Source organism: Strix aluco, chromosome 5 (assembly GCF_031877795.1).
Source record: "Strix aluco isolate bStrAlu1 chromosome 5, bStrAlu1.hap1, whole genome shotgun sequence".
Lineage (NCBI taxonomy): Eukaryota > Metazoa > Chordata > Aves > Strigiformes > Strigidae > Strix > Strix aluco.
In genome coordinates this window covers 16,685,256-16,706,736 of record NC_133935.1, presented here as the reverse complement: position 1 = coordinate 16,706,736, position 21,481 = coordinate 16,685,256, and the positions used below count along the sequence as shown (strand labels likewise).

Genomic DNA, 21,481 nt, shown 5'->3' with positions numbered 1-21,481 from the left:
GCGCTCCGGCGGCGGCGGGGGCGGGGCTTGCGTGTGTGTCTCGCGCCGGGGGCGCGGGAGGGAGCGGCGGAGCTCGCGCGCGCGCGAGAGAGGCGAGAGGCGGCGGGCGCGGAGCCGAGCCGAGCTCACTTCACCTCACCGGGGCGCCGCCGCCGCCGCCCGCTCCCGCCGCGCGCACACCCGCCCCGCGGGCTGACAGGCAGGTGAGGGGCCTCGCTCGGGGTGAGGGGTCGGAGTGGGGGGGGTTAGCGCTTCTCACCGGCCGCTGGGGGGAGCCAGGAGCGGGGCGGGGCCTGCGGGAGCCGGTAGCTGTGGGCAGCGCCGGGCTGGGCAGGGGCTGCGGCGGCGGCGGCGGGGCAGGGGGCAGGCGGTGGCGGGGCCTGTCGCCGGGAGGCTGCCGGTCAGGTGGGTCTGGGTCCGGCGGCGGCTCCCCCGAGGGCCGCGCGGCCTGTCGGCCAGCCGGAGAGAGGGGGCGCCCGGGCGCGGCCGGGGGAGGCGGCCGGGGGGGTGCGGGGCCTCGCCCCTGCCGGGCCCCGCGCACGCTGTCACTGCCCGGGGGCCGGGCGGCGGCAGTTCTCCTCCGGCCGGCTCGCGGGGACGGCGGCGGGGACGGCCCCAGCAGCCTGCCCGCCGCTTCGCCGGCGGCCGGGCAGCGGGCCCGCGTCCCGCCGGGCATTGCTCGCGGCGGTGGTGCGCCGGGGCGGGCTGTTGTGCGCCGGGTGGGGTTTGGTTTCGCCTCGCACAGTAGGTCCTTCATCCTCTTCCCATTCGCGTTCCGTATTGTATTTTTCCGCCCCTACTTATTTAGTCCGTCCTTGGGAAGCGCACGCTTTTGTTGTCTTAGTCACATCATCTGAGGTAATGGTGACCGGTGCCTTTCCACCCGGACCTTGCGGTGCTGTTGGATTTTTTTATTTTTTCTCTGTGAATGCTCAGTGGTCACATTTCATTTATTTTTATTACGTCTACTACAAAGTAAGCGTCAGCTGACACGATGCTTTGTTTCTGAATCTGCTGCTATCCTGAAGCATGTGTCAGGGATTGCTGTCTCTCCACATCTGTCTCGTTTGTAACATGAACTCTAAATCTTAGTTATGAAGCGTACAATTTATCTTACATGGAATGTTGCATGTATGCTGGAAGTTCACCTTATGATTCCTGCTGACATGGTGTGAAATGGTTTAAAGTGAAATCCCAGTAGAAATGGGTGAGACTAGGAGATATGAAGAAAATCTATAAAGAAACACCTATGGAGGTGATGGTGGGGGAGAGCAGTACGGAAGCCAAGAGAATGAAAGCAAGTGGATAGAAATAGAATTGCTCCAAAGAACAATGTATGTTTAACACTTTATCCAAGCTCATATTGGGGGCACATTGGTGTACACAGGGTGGTTGTAGCTGGGTAATATGTTACCTCAAATCCAACAGGCTGTAACCAAAGAAAGTTGTCTGGTTTGACTGCAGGGTTGTAATTCTTAAACAATGGCCAACTCGCCTAGGATGTCTACAGCAGTAATCTCCACCAGCTGCCTGCCCTCCTTTTCTCCTGGAGGTTACTGCATCTCTAGCAGTAGGCGGCTGAACATACACCTCCTCCTGAGCTACTGCGATCTCTAGGCTGACATATTACTGTATGTGTTGAAAAATGCATCAACTCAGATGTGTGCCCTAATTCAGGGTCACTTATGAGTCAGCACCCTTACAGCCATATCAAATAAGAATAGAGGAGAAAAATCACCACCTTGCCCATGCTAATATGAGCAGAGTTGGTAGTACAACAGTTGATTTTTTTTTTCGGTAATGAAATATTTGGACTAAACCACTAGTTATTTAATAACTGAGACAGCTGTACTGATTGTAGATCAGTTCTGGCAACATAGTATCACAGAACAGCAGTTCCCTGAATAGTCAAGTACGTGACTTTACTATATCATCTAGAAATTTGGAATTGTCTGAATCCATCAAGCTGCAAGAGGGGCTGCAGTTAGAAAAAGTTTGGGATCTGCTGAGTAAAATGTAAGTTTATCATAATATTTGATATAATTTGAACTTTCTCCACCTTTTCTGGGAAAGCGATTTAGCTGTAATTTAATCACTTTAAGGATGTTAGCAGGTTTTTTTCAGTTTGGATTTCTCTTATCTGAGCTATATTAAGGCATCGTGTTTATCATAAGTCTTGGCATTGTTTCTTTGATCCTGTCACAAGCCTTATGAGATTCTGTTTGCATAACTTTTCATCTCTAACCTCTGGCTAATGGCCTGACTGGCAAAAAAGCAGGTGTGGTATTTACATGGCCTTTTGATTGAATTGCAAATCTTGGTCATGAAAGAAACCTAGGGTTTTTTGCTGAATCTGCTACTTTGTCAGTTCCCGGTAGCAGTTATCTGTGTTGCAGTATGAATAGAAATATTTCATGATGCTATTTTAACCAGTGTGTGAGTTGCCTGCTATTATTACTTATTTTATGAAGCAGGATACTCTCCCACTGTTATTCCTTCTCCCCTCACTCCTCCCTGTCTTCAAGCCTATTCCCCCGAAAGCCTCTCTTGTGTGAGAGGTTTGTTACACTTACCTGTCTAAGCCACTTGAAAACTGTAGTATGTTTAGAAGGTCTGGCTTGTTTTATCTGAGTATGGTATGCTCAGAAATGTATGGATGGATGCAGGCATGCAGCTTTTAAAATAATCAGACTGATTTCTAGAATTAAGAATAATACACATTCTTGAACCTTGCTGGCTACCCTGCTGTAAGAGCACTCTGGGTGATGAGGATTCTATCATTTAGTGCGTGTTTAAGCCAAGAGTTTAACTCTGTGGCATGCAGTGGGATGTATGGCAGTGGTAGAGCATGAGATCCTAGAAAATCCAATGGTGATTGAGGAAAAGTGATGTTTTCTGGTGCATGGGTTGTGTCAATATCATTAACACACCTTTGTTGTCAGGGCAGGATTATGATGGAAATTCTGTAGATGGAGCATGCTTTGCTTTGCACAGTGATGTTACCCATGGTGACTTTTGACTTTAGGCTAGTGGTCCACATGGATTCACTGGTGCTTCTAGGTACTTCTGGGCTTTTGAAATGTTTTTATCGCTTTTAGTATTGTGCTTCCTCTATTGGGAAGTTGGTTGTTGGTTGCATGCCACCTGGAGGGAAGAGAGAAACAACCATGCATGCAAACACATAGTATTTGCTGACTGTATACTCTGAAAATCAGGCTATAAACTCTTTAGCCATACAATGACAGAAAATTAATGTCCAGAGGTCTTCAGTCTTCTAGATAATTAAAGAATGAGAGTTATTTTGACCCCTTCATCACTAGGAAGTTTACATAAACATGCATGTTTTGACTCCTGCTGCTTTTTGTGTTTTGGACTTCTTTAAAAAGGAAAAAGACACATGATAGTTTTTGCTGTATATCTTCTATCTGCTTTAAATTTAGAGACTTATAATCAGCTCCCATTCATTGCACAAAACAAGTCCTGATGCACCTTCCTAGCCTGCCTACACATGTCAGTGTTAAGAACGTAGGACAGGGAGGGATCATGTGGGTCATTGGGTCCAATCTCTGGCAAACCCAGGCAAGAAGAATCAGGAATTGAGAATGGTCCGCAATATATCTGCACCATCGGCTAATCATTCCGTAAGAAATTCAGTGCTGCCATTGAAATGCTTAAAGCTACTGGAGAGAATAGGCAGTGGAACAGTGTCCAAGACTTCTGCCATACCTGGGGAGCCTTCAAGTGTGATGTGCAGACAGTGTTAAGAAGTATGTGCCCCAGTCTCTGGAGGAAGACAGAAAAAATTCTGTTGGTACACAGCAACCTGACAAAAGGAAAGAACTTGCTCGTGCACCCAAATTTAGTGACCAGGTTAACTCTTAGTATACCGTGAGCAGAACCATTTTAGTCTGATGAGTGAGATGAAGGAAGGCCTTTAGAAATATCAGTAGCACCTCATGTTCTGCCTTGAGTTGAGACCAACCTACAGAGCATTAGGAAAAAATCCTTATAAGCAAGTAGTGTATCACAAAGCATATATAAATATGAGTAAATAAAGATTTAGCTGCAACACGTGCATTTTTATAATAGTAGTGAGCCTTTTTGGTTTTGTGGTCTCATTTTTTGGGAAAGAAAATGTGAAGGAATGAAGCTGTGGTGGTGAAAGTATACCCTTTAGGCTGATATCAAGACTGATGGGAATTACAAGAAACAAAACCTGATGTCAGTTAAAACTGCTTTTGCAAAGAAGCTGCTATAGAGTAGAGCGTGTTCTGTTGTCTTATACATGTCTTCCTTGTGGAGTAAGTAGATCTCATGAAAGGAAATACATACTTGTGGGAGACAAATTAACTAGGAAGCTGATGAATATTTCTGGCTCTTGTTTAGAGACTTGCAGGTAGTGTATTCTGGATGGGATATCTTGTAGGAATGTGAGAGAAGAATGGGAAACAGAATGGTATCTAAAAATCAGATAAATTATTTTCATGTTCTGTGGTGATTTAAAGTGTATGTGTACTGTTTATGTTAACCTTTCAAATTTAAAAAGTGTGTAACAGGGAATGTCAATTTATGTTTAGAAACAGAACACTCCTTTGACAAATGACTGCTGGGTTTTTCCTCAAAATGTTAGGGTCAAGGTTGATGGCCTACGTTTTACAAAACGTGGTTTTCAATATGTCAGTCACCTAAAGATTATCAGGGATTTTTGAGATATTTTTCTGAGAAGATTTCTCTTTCTGTGTGTAGCAGGGGGAATGTATCAATTCCTATCTCCTCATGTTCTGTGAGTCAGAACAAGGGCACTGTTGCTTTCAGTGAACTTGGCAGATGTGCAGCTTGGTGAACTTACTTTAAAAAACCCAACAACCTACCTTTAAAAAGGATTGGACATAAACAGATATCGATGCTTAGGCATCTATTCATGTGCTATCTAGGAATGTGAATCAATCATAATGTGAACAGTACCTTTTTAGTCTGCTTTCCATCTTAATTTCATTCATCCTTTTTGCTTTCTTGCTGTCAAGGCCATGAGGATAAGAATATTTTGATATGGATAAACAACTCTGAATTCCGTGGGTTCAATGCCTTGTGTTCAGCATTGGCTGGCTAATTTCCTAAGTAACCTATCTTCTCTCATTTTCTTGCGTAATAGTCATTAGTGAAGTGAATGTAATGATGTCATTTGCATTATGTCATTAAAGTAGTGAGGTAATGAAAAGTAGTGAGCTTTCTTACCTTCCAGAACTAGTCAAGCCTAAAATCTACATTATAGTACTAAGATAGATTCTTCCCATTTTTTTATGTCAAGTAGCATAGCAACCGTAGCTTTTGTAATTGTGGTGTGTACCAGAAAGTAACAGGAGTTCCATTTTTTTGTCTTGGTTGACACACCTCTAAGTTGTTGTGAATCCTACCTATTCTCCCATCGTACCCACTATTTGAATTCCAGGGTAAAGATATTTGTCAGGGTTTTGCTGGAATATAAGCTTTTCTGTTTTGGAATTCCTTTTTTTTTTTTTTTTTTCTTGCTCTGTTCTGGAGTCCAGGTCCCATTGTATAATCTAGTTGTTCTTACTCGTGATTAACTATTAAGGTGTTAATTATGAAAATGTGAACAATTGCTACCTCTGTTAATGAAGTCTAATGTGTCTGCTACACTGCTTTATCAGATTAAGACGGCTCCTGTAAAGGCTGACTTTTCTGCTGCTATTATAGAACTGACATTCAAAGCTTTCCTTGTGCAGACAGGGATTGGTGTGACAAGAAAGTTCAGTCTTCTGGGAGCTGGGTGTATGGCTTCCGCTATGCTGATGGGAGGCACGGGAGGGGTCACTGTGCTGTAAGATGTAAGATGTGCTTGCCTGCCCAGTTTGTGATCAAACTGGCCCATTCCTGACCATCAGGCAGTGATGGTATTAAGGAGTTGACTCTGTAAATGTTGCTGTCTGTCAGCTGGTGTCAGTCCAGAAGAGCAACTGCAGAAAAGAAATTCAGAGGAAATGTTACTTGCTGAAGGCTGCAGAAGTTATTTGAAAACTATTTTTGTTTTAACAAGTGTAAGCAGGGATTTTCCTGTGTTTCTGCAGTATGTTTTTCTGTATTTGGTTTGCTTACTTACCTAGAAGTAGTTACTGTGGTATTAGTATTTGTCCTGGAGTAGGGGGAGATATGAAAGGCATTATATATTTATATGACAGAGAGATCTTCCAGGGGTTAACAAAACTTTGTGTTAATGAATCTTCTGCTTTCTATCAGCTGTAGCCAGGAATGTCTGCTTTCTGAGCCACTGGTTCACATAAAATACTAGATATTGGGGCTGAGCGTGACTGCGTTGGTAAACACATCTCATTTTATTGGATTCTCTATCCTGAAGTTGATGTTAACGTGATCTCTCCAGAATTTCTTACATTTCTACTATGCCTGAGTACAACTCTTACTGAAAACCACCAGATCATTTGACAAGAGTAGTGCACCTATTCCTGCTCTATGTCACTTTGTAATTGCTTTACAAGTAAATCTGCTAAAAGTAAAAGTTGTGTAGGTTGCATTTTACTGTTCTTTCAACATGCTAGGTTCTGATGCAGGAGTTACCAGCTTTCATGGCTGCTTTGAATTACCATTTGCATTGATGTATGCTTCTGGATATTGCTATACTTCTTGGAGTGGTAGCTGCTTTGGTGTTTTGAAGGAGGCTTGATTCTCCATTGCTTTTCACTGTTTAGGACTAGGGTATCATAATGAAACATTCATTTTAGTTGCCACAAGTTGCACTAGTAGTACATTTAAATTTTACTGTCAGATTATAAATTTTTTTTTCACAGCTCCATGGTGTCTGTCTCTGAGTGGTTTTGGACAGTTACCTGTGATCTTGGAAGACATTTTTCTTAGCTGGCACTTCAGGCAGGATGTACTGTTATCTATCTTATCATTTTATATAGAAAATGTGTTCATAACTGTCCTTTTTTCAAACCTTTTTCTACAATATTGTGTAATTCTCATCTATTCTTTTTATGCTTCTGACAGTCCTTTCAAGCGTTTTCATAATTGCTAGATACTATTTTCAACTAATATTAAAGCAGGTCGATCATATGTGTCTACTTGTAAAGCTGCTATGCCAATCTCTAGATATCTGTATGAAATTTTTAGTTTGGCTGACATTAATTTTTGGGGATTTTTTTTTTTTATTTGGCTTGCAGATAGGATGCTATTTGGAAGTTTTTGTTCTCTTAGGGAACAATGGAGTTTTGGTTCACAAATGTAAAGGTATGCAAGCAACCTTGAAGGAAAATGGTTTAGCACTGACTTCAGCAATTTTGTTTTTTTAAACATTTGCAGTTTATAGTCTCTTTCTCTGTAATCTTAGGTAAGGGTTCCTGTACTGTCAAAAAAAGACCAAAGGTTTTTGAAACCTACGGGAGAGTTTGCAAAGGAAAAATGGTCAATACATTAATGTCACAGCTAGACAGTGTTCCTTGTGGTTACCACCATCCTGTAAGGTTAAGGGATGATTTATTTGTGAGTAAATTTAGGGTCACAGAACAGGAAAAAATTAACAGTGCTGCATGTTGGCCTCCTGAAAGATAAGACTGTACTTCTGAAATTCCTAGTAAAATGCTAGTGTGGATCAGAATATTGAAAAGCTTCAACTTTTCTGGTTATGTTGCTATCTGAAAGAAATCTTTGACATAATTTTGCTTGGACTCCTGCAGGGAAACTAGAACTCTTTCTTCTTCCTGATTAATTGATATTGTGGATGAGAAAAGATGTTTCTGACTCTTCCTTCACAGTGCTGTTTCCAGGATGAAAGGTTTTCCTAGTGTGAATTGTCTTAGTATCTACTTCTGCTTATGGATTCCTAGCAACAAAGTGAAATGGCTGGTGATAAGTGCTCCTAGAAAAAAAAAGTTAAGAATTATCTTGTAACATTTTTTTTTTTCTCTTGAACCATGACAAATCTCTGTGTCAGTGAAAATACTGAAACTGGCTGCATGGTTGGAAGGGTGTATTTAGTTAATATTTGAAATATTCACAATTTTAAAGGTTAACAGTGGTGTAAGGAAAGTTCTCATTTCAAGAGAAATAGTGGAGGGATATGTTTGCTTGTTTCGAAGGATTCTTCTTAATCTACTGCTTTTGTTTGGCTTTGCTTTTGAAAGGTGAGTGCAGTGTGACGTGTGGTGGTGGTGGCAGAGATGTCAGAGTTCTTCTCCCTGAGTTTCACATGTGTCCGCTCTGGGAATCCTTTCCATAACCTTAATCAGCAGCTAATTCTAGCAATTGGCTTTCATAGCTTGAATTATTTGATTTTTCTGGAGTAACAGAGGGAATGGTGCCTACCTGTGAAACAAAAGCTTAGAGCTGAATTAGCATAGGACTGTTGCTTCCACTTAAGGTGGACGAGAGCCTACCTGCCTGCCCGGTATATTAGAAGACGGCTATTGCACAGCACTTGCTATGGTACCAGCTCCTTTCAGCTGCCCGGGAAGCTACTTTTCTGTCAAGGACATCAGTCACTTTCATTCTTTGAAAAATAGTTTAACAAAAAGTTGCTAAAGCAAGGAGAAAGCAATTCCATGAATTTTCCATTTTGGGTATGATTAACTCGTTAGAAATGATCTAAAATCTTTTGTGTGCTTCTTGTGTGTTGTTAAGCACTTTACTAGGTGATATTTCTGCATGCAACAGTAATTGTAGCAACTTCATGTTTTTTGGGGGAAAGTGCTTTAACTAAAACGCACTGAATAAAACACATCTTTGGGTTCAAGTTAAACTCATTTAAAGCGGTTAAGTGAATGAGTATTTGCACTGATTTACTGTTGTGAGTTTCTAGCAAATGAATTAATTTGGATTAATTTTCAAGAATCCTTGTAAATGCAAGCTCTCAGTTGAATGTACTTTATGTAGTGTCTAAGAAATTGTGTCTGACTTGTTTTGAATGCTCAAGTGGTGTCACAGCAGCATTTTTAGCATTTTGATATCTCAAACAGTGAGATTAGTCTGAAATAGCTTTTCTGTTTGGAAGAAGTGTTTTTCTTCCAGATCTGGGGCACAGTGTCTTGCTTATTGAAGCAACTCCAGTGGAACACTGTAGACTTTGTTACATAGTTTGTATTTCTGTACTCTTTTGCATAAGGATATGTAGCTGAAATAGAAGAAATGTCCTATCCATAACTTGTATTTAAAAAAAAATAATCTGTAGGTGGTGTTTTGGTAGCTAGCTTCAATTATTAATGCCCTTGGCTATCTTTCCTTGGCCTATTTTCCTTTACATATGTGTTTTAAAATACTTCATAGCAATATTGTTGTTAGCTTTGGTTGTCATTTAAAAAAAAAAAAAAAAGAGAAACTGAGAGAAAGAGAGAGGAAGCACTTGAATTTCTTGAGGACTGTTCACAAAACAGTATTGGCTTCCATTACCTTTGTAAAATTATTCATGCTGCTTTATCTTCTATGAAATAAGTGTGAAAATGAAAAAATGCTGGCTTACTCTGCTCTTGTTTTCCATTTCAAACTTAGGGTTAAACTAAACATTTTAAAACTATTTCTTGTTGTATTTTTTCCTATACTAACTTGTTTCTGAAAGGAAAAAATTATGTATCTTTTCTACATCAGGCTTTTACTTTTTTCTTTCTACCCTTTTCCAGTATTTTTTGCAATATTATTTTTTGGTCTGTTCCCCTCCACCTGCTTTTGCTATTTGTACAATTCCTTTTGTAAGTGTATTCCTCTTCTAAGCCTAATCTTTCATCTGCTTGCCCAGTTAGTATCTCACAAACATGCCATAGAGTTTGGAAAAATTGATTCCTAATATTTGGCAAACCTAACTTCTGAGCAGAAGGTGAGGCTAGATGAAAGCTAGTGTGAAAGTAAACATGTTGTATATAAGATGGTACTGCTCTTTGGATGCTATCTGGTATTCTTTTATCTGATGGGGAGAGGTCAGATCCAGGAATGTTTCCGTCTTCTAGTTTTGATTTCAGCTGAGCCCAACAGTGACTTGAAATAGTTTACACTGGGAAAAATAGGAAAAAAAAGTGAGAGCTGTATAGTGAGCAATTCTATAGTGTAGTTGTTCAGTAACAAGAGCGGATTTCATTCCTGTTTCTTGCTCCTCTACTAGATCTTGACAGTGGTCTCAGCCCAGTGCCCCTGTACTAGAGTCAACTGCTAGCACTTGTAGAAGAGCATAATGTTACAGTGCAAAAATAAGGAATTTATTGCATATGCTACTGGAGTTCTTGTTTAAAGAAAAAGTAGAGTGGAGGAGGAACTGCAACATGATATCATACTGTTCTGTGTTTTAAGAGGTCCTTGCTGTTGGAATGATATTATTTAATGGAATTAATCTGAGGTGGTTAATGAGAAGTATATTTTGATTTAAATCTTTGCTTAACCCGAACAAAGATTTAAGTCATATCCCCAGTTCGAGAGAAAATAAGATGCTGGAACCAGTTTTCAGTGCAGGTGAGATCCTCTTGTTCCTCTTAACCTCATTGGTCCCATTGCTGTGTGATTGCCATTCTTTTAGAGTTGTACCTATACTTGTTTAAGCTTTGTGGTCAGTAATGATTTCATGGTGGTTCTTAGTCTTGGATCTGACTTCTGAGTGTAAAGGAGGGCTGACAGCAACACTAAGGGACCTACTAGTTGATCATGATCAGAATAATTTCAATCCATCCTACCTTCCCATTTGCAGGATTATTTTCACAGCAACAGGATTTAGAAACTGTCCTATGGAAGCTAGCAGTGCTTGAAGGAAAAAAATGCTACTGAATGGGCTTTAAATTCTGGTTGTCTCTCTTACTCGGAAAGGTAACAGGTAAAGAATTAGGACCACTTAGAAACAGGAAAAAAGTTAGATGGCTTTTGTAGAGTTCAGGTCATGACCTACAAAATTATGGCTTGAAAATGGATGGGTTCTTTTTTTCCTCTCTCTACATAACAACAGAAAATCAAGAACAGAAGTTCCTTTTTGAGTTTAAATATTAGAGTGTAAATAGAAGATTTCTTTTTTTGTGAGTGGGAGTTGAAAAGATGCTGGAGAAGTGTAAAGGTAGTAGAATACACTTTATTTGATGTGGGACAAAATATATCATGATAAACTAGGTATTTAATATGTTATTTTTATTGATACAGATTTTAATATGTTGTTCTTATTGATGCAGATATGGTCCTGAACATCGTGAGCACGTGACTTCAAAGATGGACACCTGGATCTGTTATAAGTTGTGATTGGCCTTAAGCTGACTTACAACCATTGAAAAACTTAACAGGATTTCTCTCATTCCTGATTTATGCCTATCTAATTGCCTCACACCACCAGCTTAATCATGTATGGAAGTGCTCGGTCAGTTGGTAAGGTTGAGCCAAGCAACCAGAGTCCAGGGCGTTCACCAAGGCTGCCACGGTCACCACGCTTGGGCCATCGTCGAACCAACAGCACAGGAGGCAGTTCTGGGAGTAGTACTGGGGGTGGCAGTGGGAAGACCCTTTCTATGGAAAATATTCAGTCCTTAAATGCTGCCTATGCTACATCTGGCCCTATGTATCTAAGTGACCATGAGAACGTGGGTGCAGATACCCCAAAAAGCACCATGACTTTGGGCCGGTCTGGGGGGCGGCTGCCTTATGGTGTTAGGATGACTGCAATGGGTAGCAGCCCTAACATTGCCAGTAGTGGAGTTGCCAGTGATACTATTGCATTTGGAGAGCACCATCTCCCTCCAGTGAGTATGGCATCCACTGTGCCTCACTCACTGCGCCAGGCCAGGGATAACACAATAATGGATCTGCAAACACAACTCAAAGAAGTGTTAAGGGAAAACGATCTGCTTCGCAAGGATGTGGAGGTGAAAGAAAGCAAGCTCAGTTCTTCCATGAACAGTATCAAGACCTTCTGGAGTCCTGAGCTGAAAAAGGAGAGAGCTCTGAGGAAAGATGAAGCTTCAAAAATCACCATTTGGAAGGAACAATATAGAGTTTTGCAAGAAGAAAACCAGGTTTGTCATCTAATGTCACTGTTGTGTTAGTGCAGTAGCATGATTAAATGAGTTTAATAAACGTGCATGTCACATTAAAGCAGCTAAATTATATTGGTGCTTTTCCTAGGTAATTGGTATGAATAAGATGTGTTTTCAGCTTACAGGCCTCTTCTTAAATGTTTGTCAGACTTGTAAGCCACTTCTTGAGTGTTCATTTCTTCTTGTGTGTCATGTTTTTTTTTCCTGGGAGTGATGCTAACCACACGGTTTCCTTTTGGAAGTATTTTAGCCTGTTCATAATTAATATTGCTATAGTGCTTACCTCTTGAAGCATTCTCTGCAGAATGTACTAACTGCGGACCCCAAAACCAACTGAACTGTTGCTGAATGTTGACAGATTGCCAGTAAAACAAAGTTTGTTACACTGGTCTTATTTTAGAGCTCCAGTTATTAGAATCTCCAGACCTACAATTTTCACAAACAAATGTGTTCTTGACTAAATTTAAGTAACACCATTTAATACCTGCTCATCTATTCTTTTGTCATAAGCTGTGCATATCTTGTTACGCAACTATCATAAAGCACCCTACAGTCTTTTTGTAGGGGTCTGGCTACTTAGAGAATAGGCAGAAGAACAGAGAATCTTGGGCGTCTAGTTTTTTGTCTTGTCCCTAAATTAGAATAAAACTGAGAGGTTGATTAAAATCAAGGTCTCTTTGTAGTGAGCTCTACTTATTAAAAGCTTTTTAAAAAATTTCCCACCTAGACCTTCTTGCTAGCTTAATCTGGAAGTAACTACTTGTCTTTTGAGTTAGTGTCCTCATGTTTAGTTGTTTCTGGCCAAATATGAATTAGGTATATCTCTGGACTCTCTGGTAAGAAACCTCACCAGTCTTATGGAAAACAGACCCAGTGTCCAACTCCAAAAGTTTCCTGACATGTAAGTCAGCTTTCACCATGACAAAATTACTTTCCCTATTGAGTTTTCTTGATATCCGAGAAAGTTTAATGAAATAGTTTCCATAATTCAAGCATGATCATGTTCTTGAAGCTTTTAAGGTATATTTGCTATTTTAGGCAGTGCTTTTTTTTTTTAAGATTTGTTTTAGAAGGTAGAGGGAAACTGCTGGATTTAAAAAATGGTGCTTCTAGTATTTGACATGATATACTCTAAGGTGACCTGTCATAAATAGTAGATTCCATTTGACTAGTGATAAATCGAAGCTGTCTGTGATTTTCTTTTCACTTTTTAAAGAACTGAGTTGAAGAAATTAAGTTGCTTTTCTTGAGTTAGTATGAAATAATTTAATGAACTTTTAATGTAGTTTTATAGCTGTATTCTTACTGAATGGTAAGTATCACAACATGGGATTTGTTAATATGTGTGACATTTTGTATTTATTTTCATATGTCATCTTGGAGTGAAGAAAACCTAAAGTTAAATAGTTTTTATTAGAAAAGTAGGATTTTCTTAGAAGGAGTAATTCAGTGAAAATTTTAGTTATAGTGGTACAGTACCATATAATGAATACATGGAATACCATTTACTCAACTTTCTGATGCTCTTTGTATTTCAGCTACAGGTAAGTATTTTAATTCTCAAATTCTTTAATTTCTCAAAATCTTTAATTCTCTGAATATATGGTTTAGAATGGATTAACAGGTTACTAAATGTGATTGGAGAACAGCGATTCCACTATCGGAGGGGTTTTTTTCTTGCCTTTCCTTTATCCTCTAATTAAACATTTACAGATATTTCCAGGCCACTGTTCTGTAGGCAATCACTATAATTACTACCACACTGGTAGAATTGTATAACTTTGGTCCAAAAAAAGAAGGGTGCAATTTAAAAGTAAAAGGGTATTATTGCAATAAGCTGTAAAAACTAAGAATGCTAATTAATAGATTATAGTTAGCTAACAGTGTGTCCTAATTAAACTCTGAATTCATTATGTCTTCTATAGGTTTTTGGAGTTCATCACTTCAGCCTTTTGTAAGGAAGATCAGTTTAATAGGGTTTACTGTAATTAAACAGACTTCTCTGTTTAGACACTGAACAAGGGATTTCTCTGATCTGTTGGGGGACCAGAAAAATCTCTTCATTACCCCTCTCACCTCCCCATAAAGTGAGTTCCAGTATAATTGCAGGAACTGCTGTTTTAGACCTCAATACGAGTATTTCAGCACATCACTTTTAATAAAGACTTCTCACAGGTGCAAAACTTGTGCTTTATATTAGGTTTAGCTAATGCATTATATTAGGTTTGGCTAATGCTTTATATTAGGTTTAGCAAATGCGCTGTTAAAAATGGACTCAACTCATGGAGCCAAGATGCTGGCTGACTCACGCCATCATCTGATATCTCAATCTCTTTGCTGTGGTCTTGGCTCTTTATTCCTCTATGCACTCTTGATTGTTCTTGATTGTATTTTTTTACTGCTATTCTTGTCACCTCAATTTAGAATGATTGAATTGCTTCTTGGTTTTGGAAGTTGTTAAAAATACGTGAAAATGTGAGCTCTGGTGAGCTACCTCAGCCTTCTGTGAAAAATGCACTTGTGTGTTTGGGTTTTCTTTCCCATTTCTTGGGAACATGTGCAAATGAATCTCGGTTATTGATGTATTGCTTACTGATTTCCAAGAAATTTTCTGGATTCAATAAAGATCAGAGAATGAATAGGGAGATTAAAGAGCATGCTACCTGTCCTGAGGCAGTCACATCTCTTTTTGTTTGGTTGTCCTCTTAGGGCAATAGGTAGCAGGGATATATTGGATATAATACTGAGAACGTCATGCACCTGCACCGATATAGCTCTCACTTGGGTTGAGAGTGCTTTGGTCTTGCTCAGTTGAGGTGTTTGCAGCAGTTGTGGTGCAGCACAGCTGTATTCCTCAGCTACTCTGAGCAAATACTACAGCTGTGGAGTGTAGCATGAACTTTATTTTCATCCTTTGTTACTGATCTTGAAGAGCCAGAAAATCCTTTCTTTTCATAAATAGGAAATGTCATTGTCATCTCATTTTGAAGAGCTTAAAACTAAACATGGAAGGTATTCCTCTAGTTAACATAAGTTCTTGGAAAAAAATACAGTAGTTTGCAGTGCAGTGTGGATTAGTTAACCAATTATACTTTTCAAGAAGCCAGAAGGAGAGTGCAAATGATTTCTCAAAGGTTAACAAACCCGTGCATATACAAGGAGGAACTGATGGAGCCAATAAACAGGAGCTTGTTTTTGGCATGGTATCACTCTCCTCAGCATGCTTTAGTAGAAACTGTATTTTTCTGGGTTGATTTTTTTTTTTTTAAATGCGTGGTTTAAAATTTACCTGGAAACCTCTTCATCGGAAGCCAAAAGAGGAAGGGAAAGACAGTGAGTATTTTTTTGCACTTTGATAGAAATAATTTCCCTAAAAACTGTACCATGGTGGACTATGTGGAACTCAAGAGAGAAGGAACTCCTGTCAGTTGAAACTTGCTTATAACAAAGTGATTGTCCCTTACAAAAAGTAGTGCAATGCAAATTTGATGTCTAATGCCCTGCATTGAAATTTACCACATTTGACTGATCTTAATTTAAGATCTGATGTATGTTTCAGCTGAATAATGTGGTACTGCTGAAAACATCTTTTTACTTTGATGTATTTCTGTGGTCTTTGTGGTTAGCCTTGGATGTCTGAGTGAGAATTTAACCAAGAAAATATTTCTGAAAGGAATTTCACCTTGTTTGGGGTAAGCGCTTGAAGAATATTATACTTTATTGTGATGGAGAAGTGTGAGGGGTGTACTCCACCATTTCATCAGTGTTCTTCAGTCAGAAGTACACTCCACTTCATAGCAGTGTGGAATGAGCATCTTAAATGCATTGGGTGCTGCTGTTGTGAGACTGACTGAGCTTCTAATGAGTACATTCTTCCTCTGAAAATCAGATTAATTCTCACTTCTCCATTGATTTAATTTTATGGGGTTTTCTAATTACATTAAAAAAAATGTTTTGATCTGTCTTAGTGAGGTGTTATTCTAATGCTAGTATCGTTCCTGAGTTGGTTATTAGTTGATAGAAGGCTGAACTTTCTCCTATTATGAATGCTTCATTGTGCAATATGCAGTTCCATAGTCATTGCTTAAAGGCATTATCTGTATCTCAGCATTACACTTAAATAATTCTTATAATGGCAGATGTCTGTCAGCTCCCTAGAATGCTGCCAGCTTTAAGGTTCCCTCTGTCTTTCCCCAGTTGCAGCATGAAATTATAACTTAATTCTCTTTTAGAATAACTCAAAACTATCTCCTCAAGAGTGCTTGATATCTGAGGCATTTATCAAGTTGCAGCACTTTGTAGTGACTTCAAAAATTGTCATGTAATTGCCCAAGAGACGGGCCTTCTGTGTTCTGTCTTTTTGTGATTCTATAGAAATAAAATTAGACTTTTTGTGCTTATCTACGTTTCCCAATGCTCCTTTTCTCACATGTTTCCTATTGAGGTAGAATCTAATACCTTGAGATGCTTTGAACTGTAGCATGGGCTGAACAGCTGGTCTCTGCTTGATCCATTAAACATACAAGGGGAATACTACCAACTTAAAAGCAGCTCATAATAAAACGGGTGACGTCAGTGGTACTGTTGAATTTAGTAGTTTAACTGTGCTTTTTTGCTATTAAGCTGGGGGAGGGATTACTTTAAATTCTGCAGAATTTCAAGCAGGCTCTTTCTGCTATAATTCTTTGTCCACCCTGTATTGAGACTGTTCAGATATTGCACTCCTAACTAAGGTTACAGTGTATTATTCCACCATTCAATATGTATATTCCTGAAAAGTCTTGTCTGTGTTACTGTATTTCTCTAGAAGCCATTGTCTCTTTTGGCTTTGGCGTAATTCTGGTGTTTGAGTAACTAACTTTTTCCCTTAAGTGTTCTTACTTTCTAAGTTATGAACTAGGTAGCTTGAAACTGTGTAAGGCTCTGGTTTAGAAAGGCTTCCTTTTAGTCACTTGGTGCACAGTTGAACAATAATAGATGATAGCAATAGCTCAGAGGTGCTCCTCCATTATAGTTCATTTTAGTAGCGGTCTTGTACTGATATTATAGCTTTCTAATACCAAATCCAGTATTCTCATGTGTCTTTCTTACTCTGTGATATTGATTTCAGTAGAGAGGAGGACTTTTGATGGAACTACCAGTCCATGGGAAAAGGATTGAAGTTGTACTAATAATACATATGCCAGTCTTTGTGTATGCCTGCAAGGCCAGCAACTGAAATAGAGCTTTTATAAACTCTTTCCAATTTGGTGATATTAGAAAGCCTCATAACTTAAAGATGATACGAGAGAGAGGGCCACCATGACTAAACTGTTAGTTGGAAAGTATTTTTTTTCAGCAAAGTAGGTATCTAAGATTCCATTAACATTTAAGGCATCGGTAAGACAGAGAAGCTTTTTTATTTAGGATAAATATATATATATGTACATTCTGAGATAAGATCTAGAGACCAAAAGAGTTTAAAGGAGACATTTCTGTACTCTGAAAGTGATTACTGTGTTGGACAGCTTATCAAGAGCAGTCATGCCAGCTATCTGAATTAATAATTGAGGAAAGAAACATTGTGAAATGCCACTTCAATCTCAGCTGGCAGGAGGGGAAGAAGATATAAACTTGGTAGTGCTCTAGATATTCCAGTGTACAACTCCTTTGAATTTATTTTGTATATACACTTGTGTTTAGTGAATACAATAAAATACTAGTGTTTTCAGTAATAGTAATTTGTGGTGATTTGAGCTCCTCGACGGAAATCAGATTACAATGGTTTATCAGCAGGTAAGTGTAGCTATTTGGGATTACACTATATTTTCCTACATGGATAATGCTTTGTAGTTTTTCTGTATAATTTTTGGCATAATGTGATGAACAGAGGGAAGAATGACTGCATCCGCTAAATGTAGCAGATCATAATTGTATCTCCATTTTTTTATCTGAAGATAACAGTTATGAGACCTTGAAAAGAAAGTCTGTTCAGCAAAACTTAGTTTCATAACTCACAAGGTCTACATAAGTATGTTTTTACGTAACATTTGCACATTTATATTGCGTCCTCTTGGAAAGACCAGAGTCATGTTTTGTATGCATAACAAAGCGTAGTTAATTTTCCTTCTGTGTTGATACCAGTTGTTATATCGAAGTGATTTTCTTAGTGCTTGCAGTAGTAGTACCTTGGACTGCAAAGCAGAAATGGGTTTTTTGATTACGTTAGCAGCCTTGAGAAGAAGGTAGCAATGCTCAGTTTTGATCAGTTTTGTAAAGCTCCGTTCTAACTTAAAGCTCATAGTAAATCACCAAACCCACCCTTGATTTAGTGTTTGTTCTTTTTACTGTTGAAATGCCTTGTAACTCAGTCATGCCCTGTTGTTGTGTTGTGTTTTGTACAGTCACTTTTGCTTCCAAAGAATATTAGGTAGTCTGTTTTCTTTTCTTTATCTTGAGGAAACTATACTTTTTCTTTTTTTTCTATTTATAACCTTGGACTAAACACCAAAAACTTCTGTACTGATTGGGAGAAATGGAACATACCAATATACATCATGTTTTGCAATTGCTGTCAGTATTTACATTTAAACCGTAAAGAAAAGGAGTCCATGGAAGGATTCATTATCAACATCTAGATCAGTAATTGAAGAGATCTCATGATAACTTTTGTCATTTGACCTCGATTAAGAAAGTCTTCTTAAGGATTCACCCTAGGAAGATTGACTGGATTCTTTTGAAAAAAAAAAAAAAACCCAAACCCTAAACTAACACACCAACTCCCCCTCCCGCCCCCCAAACCAACAAAACCCCAACCAAAACAAACAAACCAAACCCCCAAACCCTAAAAGCAGAAAATAGTCTCCCTATTGCATGTGTGCTCATTGAAATGAGCATGATCAGATGCCAAAATATTGGCATAGAACACTGTTAAGAGTGCTTCTAGTGATTGTTACGTTAGAAATCAGAGGAGTTAAACTTATGTATAATAGTTACAGGAATAAATACCACATGACTGCCTTCTTCAGTTTAATTTTAGTAACTTTGTTTGTAAACTGGAATGCTAAGTAATGTACTGTCATCGGTAAACCTAAGATTTTGATGGCTGTTGCATTTAAAGTGTTTATTCATCTATAGACAAGCTTTTTTTTTTTTAATATCTATGTACTACTACATCTTCCTGTTGTTATTTAAATGACTCAAGTGTGTGTGCAGTGTGCTGCTTTTGCTCTTCCCTGGCTAGGGGCTACTGGTCCAGGATCCCCTTGAAACAGAGAAAAATTATTTAGTCCCTGCTGTTATATACTGCCCGCAGTTCCTGTGTGGATTGCTTTTAAAATCTAATGATTGTTGTCAGTATTTTGGAAAATAAATACTGTAAGCCACAAGGGTGAGCAGTTGTTTGGAGGCAATTAGATTCTTCCAGAATTTGACTCTACAACATCAAAAGGAATTTAAAGGCAGTATGTAGTTTTTTTAACGATCTTGGACAGCTCATTGCAAGAACACACAATAAGACCAGGTCATCGTGGTGATGGCTTTTCTAATCTCATGCATAAGACAATGAAAATGCACTTCTTATTGAGGGAGGGAGAAAGGGATGGAGATCAGCTGTCCAATAGAAAGATCTTTTTCAGTGTTCTGCAAATGTGGCAGAGATGGGGAGAATAAATTCTGCTTGCTTTGTTTAATGCCTGTTGCTGTATGATATCAGTCTGTTTCTACAGTGGTACCCTTTCCTGCTTCTTCCTTTCTTTTTCCACCCCTTTACATCCCTGTTCCACTGGGCTGCAGAAGGAAACAGGGAGACAGCCTAGGTTTGGAAAAACAAACAAGTAATAAATGGTAGTCCAAAATTAACTAAGCCTCACTGGTATCTATATCAAAGCTAAGTATGGGTGTATTTTTTCCTGACTGATACATACTACATCATCATCATGTTCTTATGAGCAGCATTGTCAAGGAGTAGGCACTTCATGAAGTACTCTGTTGCTGTCTAAACGTTTCACAGATGCAGGCCTTCTGCATGAGTAACTATGATGTTAAGTCTATGGATTTTTTGATCCTTCTTGTCAGATGATCAGGTACCAGCTACTTTAGGTTGTTAAATTTTGAGAGCAGGTGGTCTTCTAATTATAGGTTGATGTGGATTCCAAAGAATACAGGGCCATGCAGTTCTTCTGATACCTTTTGTCACTTGCTTCTGAGGTCAAAACAAGTCAGCACAGGAAGTACCAGAGATGAAAATCTCTTTTCTTCAGGTACTTTGTACAGGATCTGGTTCTTCCATAGTAGTTGACTGTTCCTGGCATTTAAAAATATATATATATATATATATATATCTGCAAATCCTACCTTTTTTAATGCAGTGTGATGAAGCTTACATACTTTTTTCCCCTACAGGAGTCAGTGAAATTGTCTGAGCAAAGGTCTGGTTTTCTCAGATGACAAATACTTATTTTTGACTGAGGGGAGGGAAAAGCTTTCTGAACATAAGTTTGTGTTGTAGCATGTTGTCTTTGAGGATCTATAAGTGAAAGAATGCTCATTTCAGGCTTAGCCTATTGGTAGGCTTTAGTTATTTTGGACCAGGAAGAAGTCCTGACATTGAAGATAGTGGTGTGTCCTATAGACCTCCTGTCTTGCTGTGAGAAAGCAAAGCTTTTTTTTTTTTTCTGTTGGCATAATTGATTAGACTTTCCAGATTTTAAGTGGTTATCAGTTCTCAGATAAACAGAAACAAACTGTGAAGCAACAGATGTAACAAGATAACTAGAGCTTTCCTTATTGGAGAGGCAAGATACCCACACGGCCTATTCCAGCATCTGATCTGGAAGCTGTACGCTTCCACGAGGCTTATTCTTATGGCTATGTCTGTTTTGAGAGATGGAAACATTTAATACTAAACATCTGATTTGCTAAAGGATTCAGGGCATCATACCAAAGCACTTAAGCTCTTACTAGAAATGTTATAAATGTCAAAGGCAACACTGCTAAGAAATGCCAACCTGCTTGGAAAGCTGTAGAAGATGCTAATCCTCCACAATCAATTCATGCCTTGGATCTGATCTAAAGAAGCAATAGATTGATGAGAAAGACATCATAAGAGTGGTTGTACTTCTACAGCCTAGGCTAGATCCTTTCAGTGGAGCTAGATATTATGATTAAAGGTGTCTGTATCATGTCTATGCTGAACACTTTCTTGTCACTGTGCTGCAAAATGAAATTACTTTTTCTGCTTTTCAGAAGGTGCATCTCATGCACACAAATGGAAAGCAACTGTAAGGTTTTTATTTTCCACATAAGAAAAAGGTGGTCTTAGTTACATTGTAGACTTAAAGAGTGAAGGAGCGTGAAGGATAAGATTTTTCTCCTTTCTCTTTTTAGGTTAGGGTTTTTTTCATGGAAGTCTCATGGGACATAGTTTTTTTTATCTGATCCGAAAGAGATCCCTCAGTTCACAGTAAGACTTAATTATTGGT

At 39.0% G+C, this 21,481-nt stretch overlaps 1 protein-coding gene across 10 annotated transcripts in view; it reads left to right on the top strand.

The window, feature by feature from the left end:
• Nucleotides 1–51: 51 nt before the first annotated feature.
• ERC1 (ELKS/RAB6-interacting/CAST family member 1) overlaps nt 52–21,481 on the top strand; it is a 304,797-nt gene continuing 283,367 nt past the window's right edge. For 9 of the 10 annotated variants that reach the window (XM_074826139.1, XM_074826142.1, XM_074826138.1 and 6 more), the window contains exons 1-2: nt 52–203; nt 11,166–11,999. In XM_074826139.1, the coding sequence (XP_074682240.1) occupies nt 11,331–11,999 (669 nt within the window). In that variant the 5' untranslated portion in view covers nt 52–203; nt 11,166–11,330. Of the gene's footprint in view, nt 204–316; nt 406–11,165; nt 12,000–21,481 lie in introns of those variants that run through there. The other variant, XM_074826136.1, reaches the window with a different exon arrangement.